At 40.2% G+C, this 13,693-nt stretch overlaps 2 protein-coding genes across 2 annotated transcripts; both read right to left on the reverse strand.

The window, feature by feature from the left end:
- Positions 1–3,867: 3,867 nt before the first annotated feature.
- OR7G8 (olfactory receptor family 7 subfamily G member 8) lies at positions 3,868–4,961 on the reverse strand. The gene has a single exon (XM_002688789.4). The coding sequence runs from the start codon at positions 4,949–4,951 to the stop codon at positions 4,013–4,015; it is 939 nt and encodes a 312-aa protein (XP_002688835.1). The 5' UTR covers positions 4,952–4,961; the 3' UTR covers positions 3,868–4,012.
- A 5,706-nt stretch (positions 4,962–10,667) lies between these two features.
- On the reverse strand, positions 10,668–11,603 carry OR7G50 (olfactory receptor family 7 subfamily G member 50). The gene has a single exon (NM_001390083.1). The coding sequence runs from the start codon at positions 11,601–11,603 to the stop codon at positions 10,668–10,670; it is 936 nt and encodes a 311-aa protein (NP_001377012.1).
- Positions 11,604–13,693: the final 2,090 nt, after the last annotated feature.

Genomic DNA, 13,693 nt, shown 5'->3' on the forward strand with positions numbered 1-13,693 from the left:
CACTTTCTGTCTCTGTGTGTGCTCAGTCATGTTCAACTCTTTGTGATCCCATGGACTGTAGCCTGCCAGGCTCCTCTGTCCATGGGATTAAGGCAAGAATAGTGGAGTGGGTTGCCATTTCCTCCTCCAGGGGATCTTCCTGAGCCAGAGATTGAACTTGGGTCTCCTGCATTGCAGGCAGATTCTTTACAACTGTGCCACCTGGGAAGCCCATTAATTGCCTCTACTCTGGTGTAAAATAAAAAGTTCAAAAAAGGGAGAACAGATTTCAACATCTGAGCCATCGAGGAAGTTCTTTAGCTGAATGGTTTGCTACAATAATTAAAACCTATAAAATTGGTACAGGAGTAAATATGACTTGCTGATGATAATGTAGAGTCCAGCCTAAGACCACACATAAATGGACAGTTTATTCAGGGATAGAAAAATGAATTTGGGTCTCTGCCTCATATCAAGGCAAAACTAAATTCCAGGAAGGGTTTGTTTCAAATATAAAAGCCAAAATGATGAATCCCTCAGATTGAAGTTACCCTGGGATTTATAAAAAAACATCTGGGAGCACAAACCATTATGGAAGGTATTGACAAATGCACTCCACTAAAATTAAGCCCTTGCGTTCATACCCTGTTCCCCCCAAAAAACCTAAAAAAAACAGAAAAGATATCCAAAAGCAAAAACACATGTGAAAAAAACTGCAGTGCATTCAGGTGAAAATAATAACCTGGTGATACAAAGTCACATGGATCAATTAGGAAAAGGGAAGGAACTCAGCAGAAGTACCACAAGCAGAAATTTAACAGATAGGAAAGAAGTATATGAAGATAATATCAACCATTTAATAATAAGACACACATGAATTAATGAAATCACTTTTATACCCATTCAGTTCAGTTCATTCAGTTCAGTTGCTCAGTCATGTCTGACTCTTTGCGACCCCATGAATCGCAGCATGCCAGGCCTCCCTGTCCATCACCAACTCCCAGAGTTCACTCAGACGCATGTCCATCGAGTTGGTGATGCCATCCAGCCATCTCATCCTGTGTAGTCCCCTTCTCCTCCTGCCCCCAATCCCTCCCAGCATCAGTCTTTTCCAATGAGTCAACTCTTCGCATGAGGTGGCCAAAGTACTGGAGTTTCAGCTTTAGCATCATTCCTTCCAAAGAACACCCAGGACTGATCTCCTTTAGAATGGACTGGTTGGATCTCATTGCAGTCCAAAGGACTGTCAAGAGTCTTCTCCAAACCATAGTTCAAATGCATCAATTCTTTGGTGCTCAGCCTTCTTCACAGTCCAACTCCCACATCCATACATGACCATAGGAAAAACCATAGCCTTGACTAGATGGACCTTTGTTGGCAAAGTAATGTCTCTGCTTTTGAATATGCTATCTAGGTTGGTCATAACTTTCCTTCCAAGGAGTAAGCATCTTTTAATTTCATGGCTGCAGTCACCATCTGCAGTGATTTTGGAGCCCCCAAAAATAAAGTCTGACACTGTTTTCACTGTTTCCCCATCTATTTCCCATGCAGTGATGGGACCGGATGCCATGATCTTCATTTTCTGAATGTTGAGCTTTATACCAACTTTTTCACTCTTCTGTTTCACTTTCATCAAGAGGCTTTTTAGTTCCTCTTCACTTTCTGCCATAAGGGTGGTGTCATCTGCATATCTGAGGTTATTGATATTTCTCCCGGCAATCTTGATTCCAGCTGTGTTTCTTCCAGTCCAGCGTTTCTCATGATGTACTCTGCATATAAGTTAAATAGGCAGGGTGACAATATACAGCCTTGACGTACTCTTTTTCCTGTTTGGAACCAGTCTGTTGTTCCATGTCCAGTTCCAACTGTTGCTTCCTGACCTGCATACAGATTTCTCAAGGGGCAGGTCAGGTGGTCTGGTACTCCCATCTCTTTCAGAATTTTCCACAGTTTACTGTGATCCACAGAGTCAAAGGCTTTGGCATAGTCAATAAAGCAGAAATAGATGTTTTTCTGGAACTCTCTTGCTTTTTCGATGATCCAGTGGATCTTGGCAGTTTGATCTCTGGTTCCTCTGCCTTTTCTAAAACCAGCTTGAACATCTGGAAGTTCACGGTTCACATACTGCTGAAGCCTGGCTTGGGGAATTTTGAGCATTACTTTACTAGCATGTGAGATGAGTGCAATTGTGTGGTAGTTTGGGCATTCTTTGGCATTGCCTTTCTTTGGGATTGGAATGAAAACTGCCCTTTTCCAGTCCTGTGTCCACTGCCGAGTTTTCCAAATTTGCTGGCATATTGAGTGTAGCACTTTCACAGCATCATCTTTCAGGATTTGAAAGAGCTCAACTGGAATTCCATCACCTCCACTAGCTTTGTTCATAGTGATGCTTTCTAAGGCCCACTTGACTTCACATTCCAGGATGTCTGGATCACAGGTCAGTGATCACATAATCACTATACCCATTAGACTGTCAGTATTCTTGAAAACATTGGTGATGAAGTAGATCACTAGTACTTTCCAGTGTATACCTATTTGTTCAAAGAAAAACTTATTGGAACTACCCAAAGGAGACTTGATATCTCTAATACCCAATATTTCCATTCCAATTACAAAACACTCTCATTAATACCAGACACATATAAGACACTATTCAAAATGATTTATCTATAACACCAGAAAACTAGCTACAAAGAAATGAATCTTCCAGCATCAGAAAGAACATATATTTTGGAAAAGATACAACATCCATGTACAAGTCCAGAGTATTGGAAATGAGTTCATTTTTGCTGCATAAATAATATTCATTTTATTATGTTACCCATCAGAAAAGCCAGCTGATAAATACAACATGAAAGAAAACAAAACTAACCTAATTGCTGAAGCAAGTGGTAAAAATATGCGAGACCAGTAAATTTATAAATTAGAATATAAGTACATTATGGAACACAACAGTACTTGTTAATTTTTCAAGGTGATTTGCATTTTTACTCTAGGGAGTACAAACCATTATGGAAAGTACTGACAAATCCACTGTATTAAAATTAAGCACTTGTGTTCACACCCTGCCCTCCCCCCCCCCCAAAAAAAACTACAAAAGATATTCAAAAGCAATATCACATGTAAAAAGAAATATGCAGTGCATACAAATCTCCACATGTCTCACAGTAGGCTTGAGCCTGGGATGCAGTTCTGTTGTTGTTCAGCCACTAAGTCGTGTCTGACTCTTTGCAACCCCATGAATCGCAGCACACACGCCAGGCTCCTCTGTCCTTTACTGTCTCCTGAAGTTTGCTCAAATTAGTGTTCATTGAGTCAGTGATGCTATCTAACCATTTCATCCTCTGCCGACCCCTTCTCCTTTTTCCTTCAATATTTCTCAACATCCTAGCTCCAGTAAGTCAGTTCTTCCCATCAGGTGGCCAAAGTATTGAAGCTTCAGCTTCAGTATCAGCCCTTTCAGTGCATATTCAGGGTTTATTTCTTTAGGATTGATTGGTTAGATCTCCTTGCAATTCAAGAGATTCTCAGGAGTCTTCTCCAACATCAGAGTTCGAAAGCATCAATTCTTTGGCATTCAGCCTTCCTTATGGTCCAATTCTCACATCTATACATGACTACTGGAAAACCATAGTTTTCACTATATGGACCTTTGTTGGCCCCAACCACAAGATCAGGCAAAATCAAGGTTCTTATGTCCACAAATCTATTAGATCCTCTCCCTGACATATCCAAATTTTCAACATTTCTTCTTTTGATGTTCCATTGATATCAGTATATTTCCTGCCTCCATTAGCTTCTTAAGGAGTGCATGGAGGAAAACAAGACTAGGAAATGGGACTCATTTGTGAAACATCACTGAGCCAAGCAAACAGGAAGTTGGTTTCAACCTCAAGTTAAAATTCCCTTAGCCATTATGTTACCTAGTCATTTTAGAATAAGTTGGTGGGACAAGAGTCAGGCTTTCTGGTTCACCTGGCATTCTGTGACTCTGGTTCATTCTAGAAATGCCAGTACAAAGCAGAAGAGAAAATCACAGAAAAGAAGAAGTCCTAACGATGAGTTTCCTCAAGGCTCTTTTCATGTCCCTGTTCCTCAGGCTATAAATGAAGGGGTTCATCATTTGAGGAACAACAGTGTACATCATTGAAAGCACGGCAGTGTTTCTGGAAGAGTTAGTGAGAGCAGAACTAATGTACACCCCAAAACCTGTCCCATAGAATAAGGACACAACTGAGAGGTGAGATCCACAGGTGGAAAACGCTTTATACTTTCCACTTGCTGATGGCATTCTCAAGACAGAGGACACTATCTGAATATAAGAGAAAATGATTCCACACACAGGAATACCCCCAAATATGCTAGTTGCCAAATATATCAGGATATTGTTAATGAGGGTATCAGAACATGCAAGCTTGATGACCTGAACAACTTCACAGAAGAAGAGGGGGATTTCCAGGTCGGTGCAGAAGGTCAGCTGCAACACCATCAGGCTGTGGAGCAGGGCATCCACGATGCTAATAAACAAGGAGAATAGAATCAGCTGGCCACAGAGGGGGAAGTTCATGATGGCCATGTACCTCAGTGGGTGACAAATGGCCACATACCGGTCATAGGCCATTACTGCGAGAAGACTATTTTCCAAACCAACAAAGACTAGGATGAAGCAGAGCTGGGTGAGGCAGCCTGTATATGTGATGCTCTGATTCTGTGTTTGGATGTTCACTAGCATCTTTGGGATCGTGGTTGTGCTTAAACAGATGTCAGTAAAGGACAAGTTGTAGAGAAAGAAGTACATGGGGGTGTGGAGGTGGGAGTCAGAGATGACAGCCATGATGATGAGCAGGTTTCCCAGAATGGTAACCAGGTATATGAACAGGAACAGAATGAAGTGGAGTGGCTGCAGTTCCGGATCTTCTGTCACTTCCATAAGAAGGAATTCTAAAATTCCTGTTTTGTTTCTGGGTCCCATGTTGTGGAAAAATCTGGTGAGAAGGATGGAAACTGACAACATATCAAATGTGGGTTTTCTGCACTAGCAGGAGAATCACAAAAGGCAGACACTGTCTTGGGATGAGATGGAGACAGAGAAGAGTAAGAAACATTCCTTCTGAATACATATTATTCCATTACTTTTTTAAAAAACTGAACCTGATAGTGGATATGATCCATTGTTGATTCCCATAGGGGCTTAAGGGGTAGTCACTTTTTATAATACACTAACTATACTATTTAGATTATTTGAGACATTTGGTAATTTTCTAAAGAGAGACTAGGGAGGCAGTTTTATATTCTGTCTAGATTCCCCAGAGAACTCAGAGCCAGGAAACTGAAATAATACATAGGTATGTCAATAACCTTGATGTCCTTTGGACAGCAAGGAGATCAAACCAGTCAATCCTAAAGGGAATCAACCCTGAATATTCACTGGAAGGACTGACGCTGAAGCTGAAGGTCCAACATTTTAGCCACCTGATGTGAAGAGCCGACTCCTTGGAAAAGACTCTGATGCTGGGAAAGATAGAGGACGGGAGGAGAAGTGGGCAACAGAGGATAAGTTGGTTGGATACGATCACTGACTCAATGGACATGAATTTGAGCCAACCTCAGGAGACAGTGAAGGACAGGGAAGCCTGGCCTGCCGCAGTCCATAGTGTAGCAAAGAGTTGGACACGACGTAGCGACTGAACAATAATTACAAATGTCAAGAATCGAATGAGAAGATAAGATAAACTTTATTGAACTTCCTGTCCACCCACCCCATAGCCCAACAAGATGGCAAATGAATGTTGGAAACATTTTAAAGTGATCCTGTTTTAAGAAAAGCAGATTTGAAGTAGAGTGTGTGTACATATTGGTTCCAAACTCCCTAACAGTCCCTTCCTCTCATTCTTCTGCCTTAGCAACCATAAGTGTGTTCTCTAAGTCTGTGAATCTGTTTCTGTTTTGTAAATAACCATAAGGTCCTACTGTGTACCATAGGGGCTCTGCTCAATGTTATGTGGCAGCCTAGATGGGAAGGGAGTTGTGGGAAGAATGGATATATGTATATACATGACTGAGTCCCTTTGCCGTCCACCTTAAACGGTGACTACATTGTGTGTGTGTGCGTGTGGCCATGCTCAGTTGGGTCCAACTCTCTTATGACTCCATGGACTCTAGCCTGCCAGGCTCCCCTCTCCATGGGATTTTCCAGGCAAGAATACTGGAGTGGGTCACCGTTTCGTTCTCCCGGATGTCTTCCCAACCCAGAGATGGAAACCATGTCTCTTGCGTCTGCTGCGTTGCAGGTGGATTCTTTACCACTGTGCCACCTGGGAAGCCCATTAACCGGCTCTACTCCAGTATAAAGTACAAAGTTCAGAAAAGGGGGGTGCAGATTTCAACTCAAGAGGAAATGGTTTTGGTTATAGTAGAGAGTGACTACAACATTAGTCAATGAGATGCATTTTAATACTGGTGCAAATTACAAGGAAACTTGAGAAGAAAATGAGAGACAGGCAGGAGGCCTGGAGTAGCTTATTTCTAATCATCTGATGTATATTCTTTCCTCATAGCTTCCTTTGGATAAGTATAGCGAGACACCTGTCCTCATTTTCAAATCTTACTGAGGGACATTAGGTTACCTGAGTGGCATCACAGTGGAATGATGGTTGACATTTCTGCCGAATGTTCCATACAGATCTGTATTCAGGAGGGGCAGAGGAACTGAGTGAGCCACAAGGCTCCAAGGCAAGAAGGGTCATCTATGGAAGGAGGCTCAGGTGTGTTACTGCTTTTCAGGGAAAGGACTGTTGATTGGGGCGGTCACAGGCAGAGCACAATCTCTGTACTCCCTAGAGGTTCAATTTCCAAAGCTCCTCATTAGTCAAGCAATTTTATTATCACTGTGATCCCAGTACTGTGCCAATCCTTAAAGACCAGGGATATAATTCTATAATGCTTAGTATATTATACTAATCTATACTATATATAATCCTATAATATAATAAGCTATAATATTATGTTTTGTATATTATAATTACTTATAAAATATATGCTATGTATTACACAAGTAACATTTTAAAAACATACTTGTTTATATATATATATATATTTTTTTTTTTTTTAACTTTACAACATTGTATTGGTTTTGTCATGTATCAACATGAATCCGCCACAGGTATACACGTGTTCCCCATCCTGAACCCTCCTCCCTCCTCCCTCCCCATACCATCCCTCTGGGTCGTTCCAGTGCACCAGCCCAAGCATCCAGTATGGTGCTCAAACCTGGACTGGTGACTCATTTCATATATGATATTATACATGTTTCAATGCCATTCTCCCAAATCATCCCACCCTCTCCCTCTCCCACAGAGTCCAAAAAACTGTTCTATACATCAGTGTCTCTTTTGCTGTCTCGTATAGAAGGTTATTGTTACCATCTTTCTAAATTCCATATATATGCATTAGTATACTGTATTGGTGTTTTTCTTTCTGGCTTACTTCACTCTGTATAATAGGCTCCAGTTTCACCCACCTCATTGGAACTGATTCAAATGTATTCTTTTTAATGGCTGAGTAATACTCCATTGTGTATATGTACCACAGCTTTCTTATCCATTCATCTGCTGATGGACATCTAGGTTGTTTCCATGTCCTGGCTATTATAAACAGTGCTGCGATGAACATTGGGGTACATGTGTCTCTTTCAATTCTGGTTTCCTCAGTGTGTATGCCCAGCATTGGGATTGCTGGGTCATAAGGCAGTTCTATTTCCAGTTTTTAAAGGAATCTCCACACTGTTCTCCATAGTGGCTGTACTAGTTTGCATTCCCACCAGCAGTGTAAGAGGGTTCCCTTTTCTCCACACCCTCTCCAGCATTTATTATTTGTAGACTTTTGGATCGCAGCCATTCTGACTGGCATGAAATGGTACCTCATAGTGGTTTTGATTTGCATTTCTCTGATAATGAGTGATGTTGAGCATCTTTTCATGTGTTTGTTAGCCATCTGTATGCCTTCTTTGGAGAAATGTCTATTTAGTTCTTTAGCGCATTTTTTGATTGGGTCATGTAAAAAAAAACCCCACAAAAATTTCAGGGTTTCATGTTTCCTGAATCTTAATCTTGACCATGTGTTTTTCACACAAATTTTATTCATTGCAATATATTCTCTATGACAATACCATCTCTGATCAATTAGTATATCATGGCCATCTTTTCTAATTTATCAAAATAGCTTCAATATGTATTAATAGTTTTCTTCACTTTCTGTCTCTGTGTGTGCTCAGTCATGTTCAACTCTTTGTGATCCCATGGACTGAAGCCTGCCAGGCTCCTCTGTCCATGGGATTAAGGCAAGAATAGTGGAGTGGGTTGCCATTTCCTCCTCCAGGGGATCTTCCTGAGCCAGAGATTGAACTTGGGTCTCCTGCATTGCAGGCAGATTCTTTACAACTGTGCCACCTGGGAAGCCCATTAATCGGCTCTAATCCAGTGTAAAATAAAAAGTTCAAAAAAGGGAGATGCAGATTTCAACATCTGAGCCATCAAGGAAGCTCTTTAGCTGAATGGTTTGCTACAATAATTAAAACCTATAAAATTGGTACAGGAGTAAATATGACTTGCTGATGATAATGTAGAGTCCAGCCTAAGACCACACATAAATGGACAGTTTATTCAGGGATAGAAAAATGAATTTGGATCTCTGCCTCACATCAAGGCAAAATTAAATTCCAGGAAGGGTTTGTTTCAAATACAAAAGCCAAAACGATGAATCCCTCAGATTGAAGTAACCCTGGGATTTATAAAAAACATCTGGGAGCACAAACCATTATGGAAGGTATTGACAAATGCACTCCACTAAAATTAAGCCCTTACGTTCATACCCTGTCCCCTCAAAAAAACCTAAAAAAAAAAAAGATATCCAAAAGCAAAAACACATGTGAAAAAAACTGCAGTGCATTCAGGTGAAAATAATAACCTGGTAATACAAAGTCACATGGATCAATTATGAAAAGGGAAGGAACTCAGCAGAAGTACCACAAGCAGAAATTTAACAGATATGAAAGAAGTATATGAAGATAATATCAACCATTTAATAATAAGACACACGTGAATTAATGAAATCACTTTTATACCCATTAGACTGTCAGTATTTTTGAAAACATTTGTGATGAAATAGATCACTAGTACTTTCCAGTGTATGTCTATTTGTCCAAAGAAAAGCTTATTGGAACTACCCAAAGGAGACTTGATATCTCTAATACCCAGTATTTCCATCTCAATTACAAAACACTCTCATTAACACCAGAAACATATAAGACACTATTCAAAATGATTTATCTATAACACCAGAAAACTAGCTACAAAGAAATGAAACTTCCAGCATCAGGAAGAACATATATTTTGGAAAAGATACAGCATACATGTACAAGTCCAGAGTATTGGAAATGAGTTCATTTTTGCTGCATAAATAATATTTATTTTATTATGTGACACATCAGAAAAGGCAGCTGATAAATACAACATGAAAGAAAACAAAACTAACCTAATTGCTGAAGCAAGCGGTAAAAATATGCGAGACCAGTAGGTTTACAAATTAGAATATCAGCATATTATGGAACACAACAATACTAGTTAATTTTCCAAGGTGATTTGTATTTTTACTCTAGAGAGTACAAATCATTATGGAAAGTATTGACAAATGCACTGCATTAAAATTAAGCACTTGTGTTCATACCCTGCCCCCATAAAAAAACAAACTACAAAAGATATTCAAAAGCAATATCACATGTAAAAAGAAATATGCAGTGCATACAAATCTCCACATGTCTCACAGTAGGCTTGAGCCTGGGATGCAGTTCTGTTGTTGTTCGTCACTAAGTCGTGTCTGACTCTTTGTGATCCCATGAATGGCAGCACGCACGCCAGGCTCCTCTGTCCTTTACTGTCTCCTGAAGTTTGCTCAAATTTGTGTCCATTGAGTCAGGGATGCTCTCTAACCATTTCATCCTCTGCCAACCCTTTCTCCTTTTTCCTTCAATATTTCCCAACATCATAGCTCCAGTAAGTCGGTTCTTCCCATCAGGTGGCCAAAGTATTGGAGCTTCAGCTTCAGTATCAGCCCTTTCAGTGCATATTCAGGGTTTATTTCTTTAGGATTGATTGGTTAGATCTCCTTGCAATTCATGAGATTCTCAAGAGTCTTCTCCAACATCAGAGTTCGAAAGCATCAATTCTTTGGCATTAAGCTTTCCTTATGGTCCAATTCTCACATCTGTACATGACTACTGGAAAACCATAGTTTTCACTATATGGACCTTTTTTGGCCCCAACCATAAGATCGAGCTAAATCAAGGTTCTTATGTCCACAAATTTATTAGATCCTCTCCCTGACATATCCAAAATTTCCACGTTTCTTTTTTTTTGATGTTCCAATGATATCAGTGTATTTCCTGCCTCCATTAGCTTCTTAAGGAGTGCATGGAGGAAAACAGGACTAGGAAATGGGACTCATTTGTGAAACATCACTGAGCCAAGCAAACAGGAAGTTGGTTTCAACCTCAAGTTAAAATTCCCTTAGCCACTATGTTATCTAGTCATTTTAGAATAAGTTGGTGGGACAAGAGTCAGGCTTTCTGGTTCACCTGACATTCTGTTACTCTGGTTCATTCTAGAAATGCCAGTACAAAGCAGAAGAGACAATCACAGAAAAGGAGTCTTAACAATGAGTTTCCTCAAGGCTTCTTTCATGTCCCTGTTCCTCAGGCTATAAATGAAGGGGTTCATCATTTGAGGAACAACAGTGTACATCATTGAAAGCACGGCAGTGTTTCTGGAAGAGTTAGTAAGAGCAAAACTAATGTTCACCCCCAAACCTGTCCCATAGAATAAGGACACAACTGAGAGGTGAGACCCACAGGTGGAAAACGCTCTATACTTTCCACTTGCTGATGGCATTCTCAAGACAGAGGACACTATCTGAATATAAGAGAAAATGATTCCACACACAGGAATACCCCCAAATATGCTAGTTGCCAAATATATCAGGATATTGTTAATGAAGGTATCAGAACATGCAAGCTTGATGACCTGAACAACTTCACAGAAGAAGAGGGGGATTTCCAGGTCTGTGCAGAAGGTCAGCTGTAACAGCATCAGAGTGTGGAGCAGGGCATCCATAATAATAATAAACAGGGTGAGTAAGATCACCAGCCCACAGAGGCGGGGGCTCATGATAACACTATATCTCAGTGGGTGACAAATGGCCACATACCGGTCATAGGCCATTACTGCAAGGAGAGAACTTTCCAAACTAGCAAACACCAGGACAAAGCAGATCTGCGTGAGGCAGCCTGTATAAGTGATGCTCTGATTCTGTGTTTGGATGTTCACTAGCATCTTTGGGATTGTGGTAGTGGTTAAACAGATGTCGTTAACAGACAGATTGGAGAGAAAGAAGTACATGGGGGTGTGGAGGTGGGAGTCAGAGCTGACGGCTAGGATGATGAGCAGATTTCCCAGGACTGTGACCAGATACATGGACAAGAAGAGGCTGAAAAGGAAGGACCGCAGCTTTGGATCCTCTGTCACTTCCATGAGAAGAAAATCTGAAGCATGTGTTTTATTCCTCTGTTCCATACTGTTGATAAATCTGATGGAAAAGGTGGAATGATAATACAATCAAACGTGTGTTTTCTAGACTAGAAGGAAGAGTGTCACCAGAAGCAAAAACATCTAAAGAATAAGGGAAGCAGATTGAAAGAGGGCAATTAAAAAGATGTGCCTGGGACTTCTCTGGCAGTCCAATGGTTGAGACTCTGCCCTTCCAGTGCAGGGGGCATGGGTTCCATCCCTGTTAAGGGAGCTAAGATCCCCCATGCTGTGTGGTGTGGCAAAAAAAAAAAAAAAAGTGCATCTTGTGTATGTGAATTATTCTGTTTCTTTAAAAACTTTTTTTCAGTTAAAAAAACCTTAAGCTGACATAGCAGCATCAACAAATGTTAATTCTGGAAAGGGTTAACAGGTGTCATTAAAAAATTACACTGTGTATATTGTTTTAGCTATTTAAAACCTGGCCATTTTATGACGAGAAACAGGGAGAGGCTGCTTGAACATTTTATCTGGATCCCCTGAGACCTCAGAGGCAGGCAATTGAGGTAATACACGGGTATGTCACGAACCAGCAATAGCATGATAAGGTGAGCTTTACCAATTTTCTTACCACAAGATTGCAAGTGAATGTTAGAGAATGATAACAGTCCACCTGATTTAAAAAAGACAGATTTCTCCTCAGAAAGAGATGCTCCTGGTCATAGTAGAGTGAGTACAATATGAGTAAATGAGAGATGCTTTAGCATTGGTGCTAAGTACAAAGAAACACGTGAAGAAGATGACTGACAGACAGGAGGACTGCGGGTGGCTTAGTTCTAAACCGTCTGATGTAGGTACTCTCCTCACAGCTTCCCTTGGATGAGCCTGTTGCATAATACCTGACTTCACGTCCAAACACTCACTGAGAGACGTTAGGATTCCTGGCTGGCATCACAGTGGACTGATGCTCGATGTCTTCTTTGACTTGCCACATAGGAGATGTGTCCTCGGGAATGGCAGAAGGATTGAGTGAGACCAGAGCTCCTGGGCAAGAGGGATCACGGATGCGAGTAGGCTTAGGTGTGCTGTAACTTTTCACAGAAAGCATTGTTGAATGAGGTGGTCACAGGCAGTATACTGTCTCTGTATCCCTAGAGGTTCAATTTCCAAAGCTCCTCATTAGCCAAACAATTTGATTGTCACTGCGATCCCAGGGCAGTGCAAATCTGTAAAGGCCAAGACTCTGGAAAGGAGGAATCAGAGTAGCTGCTTTCCTGATCCTATGAGACCAGTTGTATACCTTGTAGTTTTTTCCATCTGAGTCTGCTCACCTCCTTTTCTAATTCTTTAAATATGAGCACATCATCGTTCTCTAATTGGATTCCAGTTTTCCTTTTTGCAATATGAGCAAAGGAATCTCTACCTAATTAGTTACATCACAAAGTCTAATACCAAGTTTATATGTGAAAATATAGTTATATATGTGCATATAATTAGTATATCTTTAAATGTTATTATAAAATTGGAAACTCTCAGGAGTTTTTCTCTTCAACAGTCACTAATGTCTCCTCAAACTGAATTTTCACTGTGTATATTTCTATAGCAGATAATAATTTATTTCCTGACAATTGTCTGTGGTCAATACATAAAAGTCTGATACTCCTTTTTTTTTTTTAGCTTTCACAACCATCTTTTCTAATCTCTTCATGATAGTTTCACTGTACATTTTGGTGTATTTTAGGGGAGTGTGGGTTGAAATTATATAAAGAACTCATGTGAATTAAAAAGAAAAAGAAGGACTTCTGGTGGTCCAGTGGCTAAGACTCCAAGCTCCCAATGCAGGCGGCCTGTGTTCGATCCCGGGTCAGGGAACTGGATCCCAAATGCTGCAACTAAAGATCCCAAATGCCACAACTAAGACCAAGCGCAGCCAAATAAATAAATAAAAATTAAAAAAAAGATAAAAAAGAGAACTCATTTGAGATATCACAAACATATATTTACAAGAAAGAGAAATTAATATGTGGAAAAAACTCTCAACCAAATAATAAAAAGAGATATGTCAATTAATGAAATGATTTTTACATTAGGTTATCAGTTTATTTGAAAGTGTATCAGTTGTGATACAGATCACCAAG

This window comes from Bos taurus, chromosome 7, assembly GCF_002263795.3.
Source record: "Bos taurus isolate L1 Dominette 01449 registration number 42190680 breed Hereford chromosome 7, ARS-UCD2.0, whole genome shotgun sequence".
NCBI classification, from domain to species: domain Eukaryota; kingdom Metazoa; phylum Chordata; class Mammalia; order Artiodactyla; family Bovidae; genus Bos; species Bos taurus.